The 20,116-nt window shown below is 48.1% G+C and overlaps 1 protein-coding gene across 1 annotated transcript in view; it reads right to left on the bottom strand.

Moving 5' to 3' along the window:
- MUC12 (mucin 12, cell surface associated) overlaps positions 1 to 14,848 on the bottom strand; it is a 34,659-nt gene extending 19,811 nt beyond the window's left edge. Inside the window, exon 1 of the mRNA XM_073012618.1 lies at positions 14,810 to 14,848. Coding sequence (XP_072868719.1) covers positions 14,810 to 14,848 — 39 coding nt within the window. The remainder of the gene's footprint in view (positions 1 to 14,809) is intronic.
- Between the last annotated feature and the right edge of the window lie 5,268 nt (positions 14,849 to 20,116).

Raw genomic sequence — 20,116 nt, forward strand, 5'->3', positions numbered from 1 at the left:
CATTTACCATTAGATTCTCATAAGGAGGGTGCATGCACAGTTCACAATAGGGTTAGAGCTCAGCTTTGCTGGCCCGTTGCTCACTTCTTGCTGTGAGTCCTAGTTCCTAACAGGCCACGGACCTGTTCTGGTCTGGGGCCAGGGGGTTGGGGACCCCTCGTGTAGACCCTTGTGTCTTCTGTGGAATATAACCGTGGCTAGTGGGCAAGATGTCACTAGATAATTTTCTGAGTCTTGACTGTAATTTGTAACTTGAATTTTTAGGGCTGGGTGCAGTGGCTTATGCCTGTAATCCCAACACTTTGGGAGGCCAAGACGGGTGGATCACTTGCGGTCAGGAGTTTGAGACCAGTTTGGCCAACAGAGTGAAATCCCATCTCTACTAAAAATACAAAAAAACTTGCCAGGTGTGGTGGTGCACACCTGTTATCCCAGCTACTTGGGAGGCTAGGGCACGAGAATCACTTGAACCCAGGAGGTGGAGGTTGCAGTGAGCTGAGATCATGACACTGCACTCCAGCCTGGTGACAGAGTGAGACATCGTCTCATAAAAAAAGAAGAAGAAGGAACTTGAATTGTTAGTAGTGTGGCTTTGGGTTTTGACATCTGTATAGTGGTGGAGAACTGTACTTATATGCCTCTGTCCAGTATCACCTGCTGTTTCCACCCTAGCCACACTGGGACATGTTCATCTATCAAGGTGCTCAGGCATCAACTCCAGCAGAAGGTTATACTCCCACAAATGCCCCCACACGCATTCCTTCTGTACCTCACATTCTGCGTTTTGCAGACCTTATATTGTCTGGCTTACACATTGTACTTGTCCATTTTCACACTGCTGATAAAAACATACCGAAGGCCAGGTGTGGTGTTTCATGCCTGTAATCCTAGCACTTTGGGAGGCCGAGGTGGCAGATTACTTGAGGTCAGGAGTTCTAAACAAGCCTAGGCATCATTGTGAAACCCAGTCTCTACTAAAAATACAAAAATTAGCCAGGTGCAGTGGTGGGCACCTGTAATCCCAGCTACTTGGGAGGCTGAGTCAGGAGAATCACTTGAACCCAGGAGCCGGAGATTGCAATGAGCCAAGATTGTGCCAATGCACTCCAGAATGGATGACAGGCTGTCTCGAAAAAAAAAAAAAAAAGGAAATGTATGTAGTCCCTCCCCTACCCCCTTTGCCTCTCTCTTGCTTCTGCTTTTGCCATGTGACCAGCCTGCTCTCCCTTCACCTTCCTCCATGATTGGAAGCTTCCTGAAACCTCCCTAGAAGCAAACATCAGCACCATCCTTCTTGTATGGCCTGCAGAACTGTGAGCCAATTAGGCCTCTTTTCTTTATAAATGACCCAGGCTCAGGTATTTCTTTATAGCAATGCAAGAAAGGCCTAATAGAGGTGGCTAGCTCTTGTGTATGTAATGCATCTGGAGAGAAAGGACAGAGAGAATTGTCCATGGAATGGGTGACTGCCTTAGCTCTTCTGTTTTTCCTGGGTTGGCAGCTACAGAGTTAGAGGTCAAAGGGGTCTCTCAGATGTCAAGGATGAGGAAGAGAGACTTGTCAGACCATGTGTGATATGGTTTGGCTGTGTCCCTACCCAAATCTCATCTTGAATTTTAGCTTCCATAATTCCCATGTGTTGTGGGAAGGACCCAGTGGGAGATAATTGAATCATGGGGGCAGGTTCCCCTATACTGTTCTTGTGGTAATGAATAAGTCAGTCTCGCGAGATCTGATGGTTTTATCAGGGGAAACCCCTTTCACTTGACTCTCATCCTCTCTCTTGCCTGCTGCCGTGTAAGATGTGCCTTTCGCTTCCCACCATGATTGTGAGGCCTCCCCAGCCATGTGGAACTGTGAGTTCATTAAACCATTTGTTCTGTATAAATTACCCAGTCTCTGGTATGTCTTCCTCTTCCTCCTCCTCCTCCTACTCTTCTTCCTTCTCCTCTTCCTCTTCACCATGACGGCCAGGCAGATATTGAACTCCTGACCTCAAATGATCTGCCCACCTTGGCCTCCCAAAGTGCTGGGATTGCAGGTGTGAGCCACCACACCCAGCCAATGCCACATGCTGCTTTCCTTTTTTTTTTTTTTTTTTTTTCAGATGTAGTTCCGCTCTTGTTGCCCAGGCTGGAGTGCAATGGCACGATCTTGGCTCACCGCAACCTCTGCCTCCTGGGTTCAAGTGATTCTCCTGCCTCAGCCTCCCAAGTAGCTGGGATTACAGGCATGCACCACCATGCCCAGCTAATTTTGTATTTTTAGTAAAGACGGGTTTTCTCCGTGTTGGTCAGGCTGGTCTCAAACTCCCGACCTCAGGTGATCTGCTTGCCTTGGCCTCCCAAAGTGCTGGGATTACAGGCGTGAGCCACTGTGCCCGGCCCACACACTTCTAAAAGACCAGATCTTGTGTGAACTCAGAATGAGAGCTCACTCATAACCAAGGGGATGGTCCAAGCCATTCAACAGGGATCTGCCCCCAATAATCCGAACACCTCCCACCAGGCCCCACCTGCAACACTGGGGATTACAACTCAACATGAGATTTGGATGAGGACAAACATTCAAGGGCTATCATCACTTTTCTTGGAACACTGCCACATCTACCTGGTCATCCTGCAGCCCTCATAGCCTGCCCAGGGAGCACCTCCTCCACCCTGGTTCAGGCCCACTCGAAGGGCTACAACTGTAAAAAAAAAAAAAAAAAAATCATTAGCTAGTCTGGGTGCAGTGACTCACACCCGTAATCCCAGCACTTTGGGAGGCTGAGGCAGGCAAATCACTTGAGGTCGGGAGTCCAAGACCAGCCTGGCCAACACAGCAAAACCCCATCTCTACTAAAAATACAAAAATTAGCCAGTCATGATGGCTTGTGCCTGCAATCCCAGCTACTTGGGAGGCTGAGACAGGAGGGTCTCTTGAACCAGGGAGGCAGAGGTTGCAGTGAGCCAAGATCGCACCATTGCACTCCAGCCTGGGTGACAGAGTGAGACTCCATCTCAAAAACAAAGCATTATCTTGGCCCTGGGCTGGAGGAGCTACTGTAACTTCTCTGTGCTACTTAGAACATGTGACAGTACATGTAGGATTCCATTTTCTTATGTAAAACAGACATATAATTCCTGGCTTTCTTCATCCTGCCTATGAAATGAATCAGATTGTATATGCACAGAATCTGTGACAGCAGTGCCATCAGCCCAGGAGTTATTAGGAATTCTACAGGATGATGTATAAGGGACTTCCTTGAGAGGACAGGGTGTGTGGCCTTTTGTCCCATCTGTCAATCTCCAAGATGCCGGGAGCTGCATTCTTCTCACTTGTCTTAGGAAGGCCAACCTTGGCCCCCGGCAGAGGAGACAGTTCAGTCCACCAGAGCAGAGGCACCCTCCACCATCCCAGATGGCCCCAGTTTTACAGAGTCACGAAAGAGACACATAGTCACAGGGAGAGGCTAGGAGCTGGACCAAGACGGAAGGCCGGGGTGGAGGGGTAGACAGAGCACTATCAAATCATTGATCAATGCAGTTCAGGTCAAAGGCAATAATGCCTAAGATTTTTCGGAATTCTAACTTCATGGAAAAGATTGAAAAGATGGCTTGGTGTTTGGGGGAGATTTTTGGGTTTTGTTGGCTTTTTTTTTTTTTTTTTTCTTCGACAGGGTCTCACTCTGTTACCTAGGCTGGGGATTACAGTTCAACATCAGATCTGGGAAGGGATAAATATTCAAACTATATCACCATCCTACTTCTAGGCTGGAGTCACTGCAGCCCCAAATTCCCAGGCTGGAGTGATCCTCCTGCCTCGGCCTCCCAAATGGTTGGTGCTACAGGGGCACGCCACCATGTGCCGCTAATTTTAAAATTTTGGTTTTTTAGAGATGGGGTTTTGCTATGTTGCCCAGGCCAGTCTCAAACTTCTGACCTCAAGTGATTCTCCCACCTCGGCCTCCTAAAGTGCTGGGATTACAGGCTTGAGGCACACACCGGCCACGTGTTTGTTTTGAAGTCAGTGGACATTTGAGGTTTTGCCCGATCCTCTCATTTATGAGCTAGGTTTTGTCTAGTTCAACCTGATAGTAGTGGAAGGGCTGAGCTCCAGGGACTGCCAAGGTGGAGGTGGAGCATCCCTGAACCCTGAATACAATGGTCAGAGAGGAAAGCGGGGCATAGGCAGGCATCAAAGTGGAGGGTGGCAGGGTTCAAAACAGGCTCACGAGGTGTTCCTTCCCATAGACTTCCTCCCTCACTTGAGCAAGGGACCCCTCTTCCCTTCTGGTCTCTGAGGTCACCTCCCCCACTCACCTCTTAGAAACCTCCTCTGTGTCTCACCCAGAGACCGCCACAATCCTCAGCCACCCGACCTTTCTGCACCCACAGGAAAACTCAGCCCTCCAGCTGAAACCGCCTTTGCAAGATTATGACTGAGACAGTGAAAGAGATCTCACTTAGCTGACTCCATCTTGCTTCTAACCTCCAAGCTGTCCTTGTTCATTCCAGGGAGTAGGCTGAACTAACTTGGGGAGCAACAAAGATGGTAAGGGCCCTTTCCCAAAGCAGACTTTCTTCTTGCCTGGGGGCTAGATTGCCTTTGTAGGACTAACATTAGCCGCAAGATTAGAAACGATGGTTTAGGCGTCATGCAGCTGGAGGTTACTAGATTTTGACCCTCTGTAAACTGCTCCCAGGACCAGTGCTTGAGATATTTTGCAGACTCTGCACTTGATACACCAGCTGGCACCACCCAGATCAATAAACTGGCCCATCTGATCTTGTGGCTGTCACCCAGGAACTGACTCAGCACAGGAAGAAAGCTTCGACTCCCTGTGATTTCATCTCTGACCAATCAACACTCCTGACTCACTGACTCCCCCCACCCACCAAGTTATCCTTTAAAACTGCTCCCCTTGGCCGGGCACAGTGGCTCCTGCTTGTAATCCCAGCACTTTGGGAGGCCCTTAATCACCTGAGGTCAGGAGTTTGAGACCAGCCTGGCAAACGTGGTGAAACCTCATCTCTACTAAAAATACAAAAATTAGCCGGGCGTAGTGGTGGGTGCCTGTAATCCCAGCTACTCAGGAGGCTGAGGCAGGAGAATCACTTGAACCCGAGAGGCAAAGGTTGCAGTGAGCCGAGATCATGAGCCACTGTACTCCAGCCTGGGCAACAGAGTGAGACTCCATCTCAAAAAAAAAAAAAAGAGAGATCTCATGGCCGGCAAAATGCAGACCAAACCAGTAAGGGGTAGCTGCTCAGGGCTAGGCATGTCCGTCAGAGAGAAAAAGTATCTTTAACATAACCCTGTATGATAATCAGCTCATTACAGCTCACCTACATGGACTGCATATCATGCCTGTACTTAAGATTATGAGATGGAAGCGATATGCAAGCACACAAAGGCCAAAGTAACTAAGTGACACACCTATCAATCAAAAGACAGATGCTGGCTAAAGACTAGGTGGCCTTGGGAAGAGAAGGAAAAAATAAATAAATAAATAGATAAATAAATAAAAAGATGCAAAGTGGTCAGGCATGGTGGCTCACACCTGTAATCCCAGCACTTTGGGAGGCCAAGGCAGGAGGATCACCTGAGGTCAGGAGTTAGAGGCCAGCCTGGCCAACATGGTGAAACCTTGTTTCTACTAAAAATATAAAAATTAGCCGAGTATGGTGGTGGGCGCCTGTAATCCCAGCTCCTTGGGAGGCTGAGGCAGGAGAATCGCTTGAACCCGGGAGGCAGAGATTGCAGTGATCCAAGATCATGCCACTGCACTCTAGCCTGGGTGACAGAGCAAGACTCTATCAAAAAAAAAAAAAAAAGAAAGAAAAAAAAAGATGCAAAATACATCAAACTGATGCTGATCTCACCTCACAGAGATCAGTCCGCTCTCTCCTCTTTGAGAGTGTAACACTGTGTGTAACGAACTTCTGCTGCTTGCTTTGCTATTTGTATGTGTCACATCCAATTCTTTGTTTGGGACACCAAGAGCCTGGTGCCATCTGGTAACATTGAGATCAAAGGCAGATGTACCCCCTGCCCTTCACGGGGGCTCCTAGACCCTCAGTACAACGAGGAGACAGCAGGGGCCCATATGAGGGCAACACAGGACTCAATGCAGCAGGGCGGACTCTCCTGCCTCTCATCAAGGGAGGCTTCCAGGAGGAGGTGACACTTGACCTGTCATTTTTTCCTTCTTCGTTTAAAAATGGGAGTCTGTTGGGTTTACTCATAAATTTTACCGGAATTTTTAAGTTATAAAAGTAGAATGTGTCTGTTGTCACAAGTCAAACAATGAAAAAGCATGTAAAGGTAGTTTATGGTCATCTCCATAACTGACTCACGAGGTATGAACAGGGGTGGGGAGAGCTGGCGTTTATTGGGTACGGATCAGACTCCTGTACTCGCCCTATCACAAGACATATTAACTGGAACTCAGTGATTCTGTAACTTCCTAGGAACGTCTTTGCCGTTGTAGGCTGTGAACTCCGTGAGGATAAAGAACATTTCTGTCCTGTTCAGTTAACCCTGTAGAGGCTCACAGAGACTTTCTCAGTGAATGAGTCAGTGAATGCTGGAAGGTCCAAAGATTTCTCTTAGTTACCAAATATAAACATCACAACAACCCCGCAAGGTGGACACGGCTATTTCCTTTTTTTTTTTTTTTTTTTTTTTTTTGACAGAGTCTCGCTGTGTCACCCAGGCTGGAGTGCAGTGGCAGGATCTTGGCTCACTGAGACCTCCACCTCCCACGTTCAAGCAATTATCCTGCCTCACCCTCCCAAGTTGCTAGGATTACAGGTGCCCGCCACCATACCTGGCTAATTTTTCTATTTTTAGTAGAGACGTGGTTTTGCCATGTTGGCAGGCTGGTCTTGAACTCCTGACCTCATGTGATTCACCCGCCTTGGCCTCCAAAACTGCTGGAATTACAGGTATGAGCCACCGCACCTGGCCGCTATTTCTATTTTACATAGGAATCAAGGTTCTAAAGATAAATAATTTCCAAGGTCACTCAGTTAATAACATAGAATTCAAGCACATTCTAAAGATGGCTTTTGGCCAGATACGGTGGGTCATACCTGTAATCCCAGCATTTTGGGAGGCCAAGGTGGGAAGATTAGTTGACGCCAGGAGTTCAAGACCAACCTGGGCAACATAGCAAGATCCTGTCTTTACAAAAAATAAATTTAAATATTAGCCCAGTGTGGTACATGCACCTGTAGTCGGTTCCAGGTACTCAGGAGGTTGAGGCAGGACAACTGCTTGAGCCCAGGAGCTCAAGGCTGCAATGAGCTATGACTGCACCACTGCACTCCAGCTTGGGCAACACAGAAAGACCTTATCTCAAACAAAACAAAACAAAAAGGCCAGATGTGGCAGCTCATGCCTGTAATCCCAGCACTTTAGGAGGCCAAGGCAGAGGATTGCTTGAACCCAGGAGTTTGAGATCAGCCTGGGCAAAATAAGGAGACCCTGTCTCAACAAAAAATTAGCCAGACATGGTGCTGTGTCCCTGTAGTCTCAGCTACTTGGGAGGCTGAGGTGGGAGGATCACTGGAGTCCAGGAATTCTGAGTCGTACTGAGCTATAATTGGGTCACTGCGCTCCAGCTTGGGCAACAGAGAAAGACCTTATTTCTTAAAAAAAAATAAAAGAAATAAAAGTGACTTTTACCTTTATCCCCAAAAAAGGGCTAGAGGAATAAAGAGGAGGAAGGGGAAGGTTTCAGGGCAGGAGAACAGCATGTGTGGGGGCCCAGAGGTGAGTAAAAGTCCTCACTGTGTGTTTGGGGTAAGGGAAGACACTAAGACAGAGGGAAGCTAGGAAAATGGACGTGAACCAGCCTAGAATGGGGTTTGGACTTGACTTAGTTCAGTAAAAAGCCATGATCCCAACTGTGCCTTAGAAGCAGGGCCCTGGAGGCCGGGTGCGGAGGCTCACACCTGTGATCCCAACACTCTGGGAGGTGGGCGGATCACCTGAAGTCAGGAGTTCGACACCAGCCTGGCCAACATGGTGAAACCTCGTCTCTACTAAAAATACGAAAATTAGCCGGGTGTGGTGGCGGGCACCTGTAGTCCCAGCTACTCGGGAGACTGAGGCAGGAGAATCACTTGAACCCGGGAGGCAGAGGTTGTAGTGAGCTGAGATCATGCCATTGCACTCCAGTCTGGACAATATAGTGAGACTCTGTCTCAAAAAGAAAAGAAAAGAAAAGGGAAAAACAGCTGTGCCCTGGAGACTGCAAGAAGGGGCTTGGAGGGACAGGGACCCAAAGAAGGCAGGGACACTCTGTGGAATGCAGGATACCGTTCTGAACATACCTGCTCTCTTTTGCCTTTGTTCCTGGATTCATACCATTTTCTCTGATTTGCTACCATTCAATTTGTCCTTAACCGCTCACATCTCCACAACAGTTGCCCTCACAGGTCACACCAAGCTTGAGTTGTAAGTGACCAAATCCCCATCCATCTCATCCAGCTGCCCTTCCTCTTTCTGAAATCTCACAATCAGTTCTTAGGACACCCTCACCTCCTGACACTCCTTCTCCCCGGCTCCTACAGCCCTTGCCTGCTCACTAAGTGGGAGCACCAGGCTAAAGGTTTCGGCTCTGCCATCTCCATCGTCCCCCGGGCTGGCAAACGCCACCAAGCCAAGGCTCTTCACTCACTGCAGGAGGGACAAGGGAACCGTGCTCTGGGTGAAGAGATTCAGACCCCTCCCAGCCTGGGATGCTGGTGGCAACGGTGTCCCCAAAGGATGTAACGGAGCAGGTGGGGCATTCCTCCCCCAGGTCAACCTCCAGGGTCAGGGTGCTCCACAAGGAAGCTGGGCAAAGAACGCAGCTTCTTCTCCAAAGAAACTCAAATAGCCAACAAGCCCAGGAGAAGGAAAAAGCATATAAATTTCACCAGGAAGCAAATAAATCTAAAACATAGCAAGATACGATTTCTTCTTCGTCTTTGTCTATCAAATTGCACCCATCATGATGAGAGATGACTATAATAGCTGGTGGTGTACGGGTGTTTTCATGTGGTGTTGACTTGGCATCATAGTTCTAAAGGATAATTTGAAAATATTCATCAGGGACCATTGGAAGAGTCATACCATTTTTTTTTTAGGAGTTGGCGTCTCACTCTGTAACCCAGGCTGGAGTGCAGTGGCACAACCTTAGATCACTGCAGCCTCGAACTCCTGGGCTCAAATGATCCTCCCACCTCAGCCTCCAGAGTACCTGAGACCACAGGCCCCACCATACCCAGCTAATTTTTTACATTTCGTAGAGATGGGGTCTCACTATGTTGCCCAGGCTAGTCTCAACTCCCAACCTCCAGTGATTGTCCCACCTCAGCCTCCCAAGGCACTGGAATTACAGGCATGAGTCACCACACCCAGCTGCTGATATCATTTTAACGATGCCATTTCTAGCTATTCATCTTCAATTAATCTGATGCAGACATAAAATAAAATTCATACAAGAATGTTTATTGCCTTGTTACTGATTACAGTAAAAAGCAGAGGTACACATGTCCAAGAATAGACAAATAGGGGACTGGTTATATGACTGTCATATTCCATAGAATAAAATAGTAATCAGCCATTAAAATACAAACCGTCCATAGACTAAATCTAAATACATAGAAATAAAATGTTAACAATGTTTATCTGAATGTTAAGGTTAAGGGGGTATTTTTTCAGGTTGGGCATGGCGGCTCACGCCTATAATCCCAGCACTTTGGGAGGCCGAGGCACCTGGATCACCTGAGGTCAGGAATTCAAGACCAGCCTGGCCGACATGGTGAAACCCTGTCTCTAACAAAATACAAAAATTAGCCGGGCACAGTGGCACATGCCTGTAATCCCAGCTACTCGGGAGGCTGAGGCAGGAGAATCGCTTGAACCTGGGAGGCGGAGGTTGCCGTGAGCCGAGATCACACCATTGCACTCCAGTCTAGGTGACACTCTGACTGAGACTCTGTCTCAGAAAAAAAAAAAAAAAAAAAAAAAAAAAGGAAGATTTTCCTCTTTGTGTTTGTCTATATTTTCTAAATGTTCCACGATGGATATGTTTTCATCTTATAATTTTTCTTTTGAGAGACAAGGTCTCTGGCTGGGCCCGGTGGCTCATGCCTGTAATCCCAGCACTTTGGGAGGCCAAGGTGGGTGGGATCATGGGGTCAAGAGATCAAGACCATCCTGGCCAACATGGTGAAACCCTATTCCTACTAAAAATACAAAAATTTAGCTGAGCGTGGTGGTGCGCACCTATAGTCCCAGCTACTCGGGAGGCTGAGGCAAGAGAATCTCTTGAACCTGGGAGGCGGAGGTTGCAGTGAGCAGAGATCGCACCACTGCACTCCGGTCTGGGCGAGAGAGCAAGACTCGTCTCAAAAGCAAAACAAAACAACAACAACAACAACAACAACAAAAGAGAGAGGCAAGTTCTCAATGTGTCCCTCAGACTGGAACGCAGTGGTGCGATCCTAGCTCACTGCAGCCTCAAACTCCTGGGCTCAAGTGATCTTCCCTCCCTCCTGAGTAGCTGGGGTTACGGATGTACCACACTTCATTATATAATTTTTAAAACACAATAAATGTGTGTGAATATATAAATATGCATGTATATGTATATATGTTTTATATATATACACATTTTATTTTATTTTTATTTTTTTGAGACAGAGTCTTGCTCTGTCATCCAGGCTGGAGTGCAGTGGTGCAATCTTGGCTCATTGCAACCTCCGCCTCCCTGGTTCAAGCGATTCTCCTGCCTCAGCCTACCGAGTAGCTAGGACTACAGGCCCATGCCAGCATGCTCAGCTAAATTTTTGTATTTTTAGTAAAGATGGGGTTTCACCATGTTGGCCAGGATGGTCTCAATCTCTTGACCTCGTGATTTGCCTGCCTCGGCCTCCCAAAGTGCTGGGATTACAGGCGTGAGCCACTGTGCCCTGACTATATACATTTTTTTTTTTACTTTATTTTATTCTGTTTTATTTTATTTTATTATAGGTATGCCTTATGTCATCCCTTGGAGAACCTATGGAAAATCATTCACTGGTAACAATTTCCAAGCTGGGATTCCCCAGACCTTTGTAGTCAAAATGCTTAACAAAAATTGCCTATTTGCCTACACTGAAGCCACTGTTCATTAAAGATGCCAGGGCCCTCTCCTGCTAAGCAGGTAAAGTTTGGTAGCTTTTTTCCGTGCGAAAGTAATGGCATGGTGTCTCATTAAATGAGTTGAGTCCTTTCTTGCTCATTTACAGTGTTTATTGCTTCTACATTCCACATGTATTTGGATTTTTCTTTAAAAAGATTAAGGCTGAGGGCAATGGCTCACACCTGTAATCCCAGCACTTTGGGAGGCTGAGGCAGGAGGTTTGCTTGAGGCCAAGAGTTCAAGACCAGCCTGGAAAACATAGCGAGACCGCCATCTGTACAAAACTTTTAAAAATTAGTTGGGCATGGTGGTGCACATCTGTAGTCCCGGCTACTTGAGAGGCTGAAGCAGAAGGCTCACTTGAGCTCAGGAGGTCGAGGTTGCAGTGAGCTATGATTGTGCCACTGCATTCCAGCCTGGGCAACAGAGAAAGACCCTGTCTCTAAAATAAAATAAATTTAAAAAAATAATAATAAAATAAAATAAAATAGATTATTACTTAATTAAGGCAGCTGGTTTTTCAGGCAAATCTTTCACATCGTGGCATTCTTGGGGACACACATTAGAAGGTTCTTCAAGGACAAGTCTGAGGACGATCACCAAACTTTGAAACTGTCTCCTCCTGCCACCTCCAGGACATATTTCTGCTTGTGACAAAATCAGTCAGTGAAGTCCCCAGTGGCAGCTCCCCTGAAGAGGCAGTGGCAGTGTGGGGAGCCCCCATGGGGCATGGAGGGAGGGTCCTTCCTGCATCTCCAAGACCAACCTGTACACCACTGTGTGACCTTGTGTAATCCAGAGAACCTCTCTGAATTTCCATTTCCCCCTGGAAAATGAGAGTAAATGATGCCTGTTCTGGCCACCCAGATCACTCTAGAATATTCTACAATGTTATGGGAGGCACTGGAATGAGCTGCGGTCCCCCAGTCCTGGGTGCACATTCTGCTCTGCCACACAAGAGCTAGGTAGCCTGGGTCTATTCCTTTTCCATAAGGTCCTTGGCTCCTGGCAGAGTTGTGAAGGTTGAGGTAGAGCTGGGGCCACTCCAACCCCTGCACACACCAATGGCGGTGGATGGACTTCCTGGCTTTCTAGTGCCAGCAGACACTGTCACTGTTTCTTGAAAGCAAGAGTCACCAGTTGAGGCTAAAGCATGGTATGGTGCATTGAATAGGATCACCCCAAAATATATCCTCAAGTCCTAACTCCTGGTACCTGGGAATGCAAACTTCTTTGGAAATAGAGGCTTTCCTGATGTCATTAAGTCAAGGATCTCAAGATCAGATTTAAGATGGGCCCTAAATTCAAATACTTGTCAGAGAAAAGAGAGAGAGGTGTGACATACAGGGAAGATGCCCAGAGATGATGAGGCAGAGATTGGAGTGATGCTATCACAAGCCAAGGAACACCAGGAGTCACCAGGAGCTAGAAAAGGCTGGCCGTCCACGGTGGCTTATGCTTGTAATCCCAGCACTTTGAGAGGCCGAGGCCGGTGGATCGCTTGAGCCCAGGAGTTTGAGACCAGCCTGGGCAACATAGCAAGACCCCGTCTCTACAAGAAAAAAAATACAAAAATTAACCAGTCTCATAATCCAGCCTCTAAATAACGAGATAAACATTTTTTAAAAGGGAAGAAGCTGGCCAGACGTGGTGGCTCACACCTGTAATCCCAGCACTTCGGGAGGCCAAGGTGGGTGGATCACAAGGTCAGGAGTTTGAGACCAGTCTGACCTACATGGTGAAACCCCGTCTCTACTAAAAATACAAAACTTAGCCAGGCGTGTTGGCGTGTGCCTGTAATCCCAGCTACTTGGGAGGCCGAGGCAGGAGAATTGCTTGAACCGGGTGGCGGAGGTTGCAGTGAGGCAAGATCGCACCACTGCACTCCAGCCTGGGCAACAGAAAGACACCCCGTCTCAAAAAACAAACAAACAAAAAAAGAGCTAGAAAAGGCAAGGAGAGGTCTTCCCCTAGAGCGTTTGAAGGGAATGTGGCACTCATGATAAGCTTGACTTCAAGCTTCTGGCCTCCACAACTGTAAGAGAATAAATTTATGTTGCTTGAAGCCACCAAGTAGTGTTTGTTAATTTATTGTGGCAGACCTAGGGAAGGCATACACACAGGCATCCCCAATGACAGCAAGTGGCAAAGAATGGGGACCTGGAGCTGGAAGGCTTAGGTTCAAATCCTGGCTCCTGCAACTGATGAGTGGGTGGCATTGAGCAATTTCTTTTCTTTTCTTTCTTTCTTTCTTTCTTTTTTTTTTTTTTTGAGATGGAGTCTTGGTCTGTCGCCCAGGCTGGAGTACAGTGTCACGATCTCGGCTCACTGTAACCTCTGCCTCCAGAGTTCAAGTGATTCTCCTGCCTCAGCCTCCTAAGTAACCAGGATTACAGGAACCTGCCACCATGCCCAGTTAATTTTTGTATTTTTCGTAGAGACGGGGTTTCACCATGTTGGCCAGGCTGGTCTCGAACTCCTGACCACACATGATCTGCCTGCCTTGGCCTCCTAAAGTGTTGGGATTACAGGTGTGAGCCACCGCGCCCCACTGAGCAAATTATTTATCATCTCTGCACCTGTTTCCCCACGTATAAAAACCCAAAATCAGTAACACAGCCTTCTTCTTAGGAATGTTGTGAAAGTCAAATGAGATAATATTTAGAAAAGTGTCCAGCACATAGCCAACCCTCAATGAATATTTGCAATTTTTAATACATATTTTTTTTATTTTTATTTTTAAGAGGTAATGTCTTGCTCTGTCGCCCAGGCTGGGGTGCAGTGGTGCCATCCTAGCTCACTGCAGCCTGGAATTGCTAGATTCATGAGATCCTCTCCCCTCAGCCTCCTGAGCATCTGGGACTACAGAGACACACCACCACACCCAGCTAATCTTTTTATTTAAAAATATTTTTGCCCAGGCTAGTCTTGAACTCCTGCCCTCAAGCAATCCTCCCACCTCAGTCTCCCAAAGTGCTGGGATTACAGGCATGATTGAGCCACCATGCCTGGGCCATTTTTAATATTACTATGATACTCAGACTATCAGGTCTCTATTGACTTCTCCAACTGGGGTGTGGGGGTCTCTGGGCCTTCCCACACCCCAATGAGCTGTGGGTGACCCCAGCTCGTCCCAGTGCCACCCAAGATTTGATCTTCTCCAGGGAATCTGATTACCAATATCCCAATTCTCTCCCTAGCTCCGTGTAAGTTCAGACAATGCGGTTCTGAATTTGTCTAAGGCCTTTGAGCATCTGTTAATATAATCCTCCCTTCCTGTACTACTTCTCAACCGCCACCAAACTCAAACGCTGCCTCTCCCTCTCCCCGTACCCTCATCAGCCCAGATGGAAGGGCTCCAGAGGTCCCCTCTGTTCCCCTCCAGCCCTGGGCCCCCTCTCGTAGCTCCAGCAGCAGATTGGGCTGTGGCCGTTTCTGCCCCAATCCCATCTCATTAACTCTACTATAAACTGTTTATTCACCCTGCCTCCTCCAGAGCACCTGCCCAGACAGAGCCAGCCTTTGCTGTTTGCTGAATGAGTAAGTTTATTACTCTCTGTATAAAACAGCACTCCTTGTAATATTTTACATCACTTGAGTTTCAAAGGTTGCCCCTTTGTCTATTGTGAACAAATTTGTTCTCACCTCCACCACTCTCTTCCCAATTTTATAGATGTTAACCATTTCTACTCCCAGCTTCACCTTTCTCAGCTAAAGAGTGCTGACCCCTTCAGATCCCGATCCTGCCCCTCCAGGGCAGACACTTGGTCCCTCTCCCCTGGCCCATCCCCGCCCCAACCCTTACTAGGAACACTTTGGAACTTCATGTACAGAAAACAGGATACTGGTTCCAGTCATCATGTGGATCCCTGGCATTTTTCTGGCATTTTCTGGCTTTTGTGTCCTCTGCAGCAGTTGGAGAAGGTAGAGTTCTAGACTGTGTCCCTATTCCAGGAGCCCCAGGCCACCAGGACAGCTCCTCCCAGAAACCCCACAGTCACCCCACACTCAACAGGCCCAACTGGAGACCCTTGTCTTCCACCAAAGAGAGGCTCCTTCCTCCTGGTCAATACAGCCTCCTGGACCGTCCATCTCCTATTCCAGGGTGGCTCTTGGTGCCTCTCGAGAGGCCTCTTTCAAATGAAGATGGTAGAAATACAAACCATAATATCAGAGATAAAGAGTTCTTTTCTGATTTTTAAATTTTTTATTATTATTATTATTTGAGACAAAGTCTCTCTATGTTGCCCAGGCTGGAATGCAGTGGCACAATCACAGCTCACTGCAGCCTTGACCTCCTGGGCTCAAGCATTCCTATCTCAGCCTCCCAAGTAGCTAGGACTACAGGCACACATCACCACACCCAGCTAATTTTTTTCTGGTATTTTTTGTAGAGACAGGGTCTTGCTATGTTGCCCAGGCTGGCCTCAAACTCCTGAGCTCAAGCAATCCTCCCACCTCAGCCTCCTAAAGTGCTGAGATTACAGGTGTGACCCACTGAACCTGGCCAAAGACTTCTTTTCAACAGGATGATCAGCAGATAAGACACAGTAGAGGAAAGAATTAGAGAAGATAAATCAATAAAAACTGAAAATAAGTCAGTTTTTATCTTCACTCAATTGATAAGTCAGTAAATACCCAAACTGAAACACAGAAAGCGGTGGTGGGGATGTGTGCAGAACAGTATCCAAGAGCTGTAGTCCAATATGGAATGGCCTAACATACGTCTCATTGTAGTCTCAGAAAGAGAAGAGAGAGAGAACAGGGTAGGAGAAATATTTGAAGACAATAATCACTAAGACTTTACAAAAATAAACGAAGGGCCACAAACCACAGACATTGTAGTCAGAGTCAAATTCCTGAAAACCAAAGATAAAGAGAGAAAAGCTTTTTCTGAGACAGGGCCTCACTCTGTCACCAGGCTGAAGTGCAATGGTGCAATCACAGCTCACTGCAGTCTCGAATTCCTGGACTCACTACAGTCTCGAATTCCTGGACTCAAGAGATCCTCTCCCCTCAGCCTCCCAAGTAGCTAAGACTATAGGCATGCACCTCTATGACTGGCTACATTTTTTTTTAAGGGATTGGGTCTCCCTGTGTTGCCCAAGCTAGTCTCAAACTCCTGGGCTTAAGGGATCCTCCTTCCTTGGCCTCCCAAAGCACTGTGATTACAGGCATGAACCACCACACCCAGCCTAATTTTTTTTTTAAGAGATGGGGTGTTACTATGTTGCCCAGGCTGGGGCCTCCCAAAGCACTGGGATTATAGGCATGAACCACTGCACCCAGCTGATGAAGAGAAAATTCTGAAGGCAGCCTGTCTTAGTCTTCTTGGGCTGCCATAGCAAATACCATTGACTGGGTGGCTTAAACAATAGAAATTGGCCAGGTGTGGTGGCTCATGCCTGTAGTTCCTGCACTTTAGGAAGTTGAGGTGGGAGGATGGTTTGAGCCCAGGAGTTCAAGACCAGCCTGGGCAACAAAGCAAGACCCCCATCTCTTAAAATAAAATTAAAAAAGAAAGAAAGAAAGAAAAGAAAGAAAAAGAAAGAAAGAAAAAGAAAGAAAGAAAGAAAGAAAGAAAGAAAGAAAGAAAGAAAGAAAGAAAGAAAGAAAGAAAGAAAGAAAAAGAAAGAAAGAGAAAGAAAGAAAGAAAGATTGATTTATTTCTCACAGTTCTGGATGCTGTAAAGTTCAAGACCAAGGTGCCAGCTGATTTAGTTCATAGTGAGCACTCACATTTTCCTACCTCAGCCTGTAGCAGGGGCTGGGGCAATGGCACTGGACCCATCCTAGAAGCCCTCCCCTAAGACCCAGGCTTCCAGGACAGCTCCACCCAGAAACTTCACCATCACCCCAAACTCCACAGCCCCAACTGGAGACCTTTGTCATCCAGCAAAAAGAGGCTCCTCTCCCAGTTCACACAGCCTCCTAGACTATCTGTCTCAGTGTCCTCCAGCCAACCATCAAGTGGAGCCCCCATTTCCAGGGGAGTTGGGTTCCCAGCTGGGCCTTCATATCCTCCTCCCAGGATGGCTTTGGGTGCCTCTCGATGGCCTCTCTGACACTGGTCTGCCCTACAGAGGCATCCCCAGCCCTACTTAGTCCACAGAGGTTCCTGTGATGTCTAAACATCTCAGCTTGGTCTTAGTGCTCCTGTCATCCACAAATGCACCAGCACCACCACACTCTCCCCAGCAAACATCATGCTTGATCCAGCACATGCCCCCTTGTCTTTCAGGGCATTCCTACGCTGTAGCGCCCCTGCAGAGCTGTGGAAATGATTTTTCTACTTTCTCAGAGTGCTCTTCCCTCACTCGACTGCTCCTCCAAAACCTCACCAGTCCACAGTGTGCCCGGGAGTACCCAGAAGAGGGTGCAGAGAATAGGAAGAAAAGTTACAGATGCTGGGCCAGGTGCAGCAGCCCACACCTGTCATCCCAGCACTTTGGGAGTTCGGGGCAGGCAGATCACTGGAGGCCAGGAGCTCAAGACCAGCCTGGCCAACATGGTGAAGCCCTGTCTCTACCAAACACACACAAAAAAATTAGCTGGGCTTCTTGGCACACACCTGTAGTCCCAGCTACTCCAGAGGCTGAGGCAGGAGAATCTCTTGAACCCTTGAGACAGAGGCTGCAGTTAGCCGAGATTGTGTCACTACACTCCAGCCTGGGTGACAGAGGAGACTGTCAAAAAAAAAAAAAAAAAAAAACTACAGATGCCACTGGTAGTCTCTGATCTGACATCTGAACTGCTTGCCAAGGACCCAGAATCCATTCCTAGAGCACGGGATGGTTTGCAGAGAACTGGGTTCCTCTAGAGGGGAGGAGGGGCGCTAGTGGAGAGAACTGGGGTCCTCTAGGGGAGGAGAGGCGCAGGGCACAAATCCACTGTAAAGTGGTCACCGTGTTCATTATTTGCTGTGTGGCCCCAGGCAAATCACTCATCCTCTCTCTGGGCCTCCATATCCTCATCTACCCTGACTTCCTTACACAGATCTCCTCATGAGAATCATATGAGCTACCTGCTGGGAAATGGCTTTGTGAACAGCAAAAGCCTCTGCAAGAGGAGGACAGGGGTCTCTGCCTCCATCTCTGTATCTAATCAGACCTTCCGGAGCCCTCCAGAGTGGTCCAGAGTGGTCCTACTTGCCTGACCTCACTCCCTCCTGCTTTCTGCACTGGCCATAGATGTTTTTCTGACTCTTTTGTACACGAAGGGATTCACCTGTGTTATCTTTGCCACACAATTATAAGCACCTGAGGGACAGGGGCTTTTGGTTCCTTGGGGGTTGTCTCTAACACTCGGCTGGGTACACCGAGGCAATGCCACCTGCTGACTCCTGGGGCCTTCATCATCGCTGTCATCACCTCCATCACCCTCTCCTTGATAATCTGACCAGAGAGAGATCGCAGGATCGGTCAGGCCAGGCCTGGGAAGCAGAGATGGAAAGGACCCCTCCTAAGATCCATCCCAGCCCACAGCTTCCCACACCTGTATATTACCTTAAAGGGAATCTATGTGTTATTAACAAACTCTTATAATGTCCCCAAATCCACAGAGTTCATCACTCCAGCCCTTGAAACTCTCCCATCAGCTCCTCCTCTTCTGTACCTCTCTCCCAACATGTCCTGGGAGGGTAAAGGAGGAATCATCTATCAAGGCTTGGAGGACAGAGGTAGCCTCGGAGGGCCTGAGTCCCCGGCTAGGAGGATGGTGGGACTTCCCTGGTAAGTTACTTCGAAGGTGTCCTGCAGGGCTCCAGAGACTCCCACCCCAGCTCCCCTGCCCCCTCACCACCCCTTCTGCCCACCCCACAGTCTTCAACTCAAGGTCTCCCTCTGCCGCCTCTCCTCATCCCTGTCCACCCCTGCCAGGAAGGAATCAGAAAGTCTGTTCTGTATGAGAGAAATTATCGGGTAACCAGTCATCTCTCAGACACAGCCACCACCAGGCTGAGCAAGGATCCCCGAGCCTCTGTCTCCTCCTGCGGCCACTCAGCCACTTTGTTGTTGTTGTTGTTGTTTGTTTGTTTGTTTGAGACAGTCTCGCTCTGTCGCCAGGCTGGAGTGCAGTGGTGCGATCTCGGCTCACTGCGACCTCTGCCTCTAGGGTTCAAGTGATTCTCCTGCCTCAGCTTCCCGAGTAGCTGGGACTACAGGCGCATGCCACCACACCCAGCTGATTTTTATATTTTTGGTAGAGTTGGGGTTTCACCATGTTGGCTAGGACAGTCTCAATTTCCTGACCTCGTGATGCGCCTGTCTCAGCATCCCAAAGTGCTGGCATTGCAGGCGTGAGCCACCGCAACTGGCAACCATTTTTCTTTTCTTTCTTTCTTTCTTTCTTTCTTTCTTTCTTTCTTTTTTTTTTTTTTTTTTTTTTTTGACAGTGTTTCACTCTTAAACACTGGAGTGCAGTGGCACAATCTTGCCTCACTGCAAACTCCACCTCCCAGGTTCCAGTGATTCTCCTGCTTCAGCCTCCCAAGTAGCTGGAATTACAGGTGCAAGCCACCATGCCTGGTTAATTTTTATATTTTTAATGGAGACGGGGTTTCACCATGTTAGCCATGCTGGACTCAAACTCCCAACTTCAGGTGATCCACCCACCTGGGCCTCCCAAAGTGCTGGGATTACAGGCATGAGCCACCACACCTGGCCCCATCAGCCATTTCTAACTGGAGGAGATTCCCCGGGTGCACCTGAGGCTGCTCCAAGTCAAGAGAGGACACTGTCAGACACCCCTCTGGATTCCCTCTCTCCCGATCAGGGCTGGCAGCATGTGCAGTGCCCCTGTGAGGCTTGGAAAGACCCATCCCTCCAACAGATAAAGCCCCCAGGAGAAGGGCAGGCAGAACCCACTGTCTGTGACAAAAGACCCCTCATCCTCCTGGGGGGAGCCTGGAGGGCAGAGGCTGTGGATTTCAGCCACCCCACTGCCAGGGGCTGT

The sequence above is a fragment of the Chlorocebus sabaeus genome, chromosome 28, assembly GCF_047675955.1.
Source record: "Chlorocebus sabaeus isolate Y175 chromosome 28, mChlSab1.0.hap1, whole genome shotgun sequence".
NCBI lineage: Eukaryota > Metazoa > Chordata > Mammalia > Primates > Cercopithecidae > Chlorocebus > Chlorocebus sabaeus.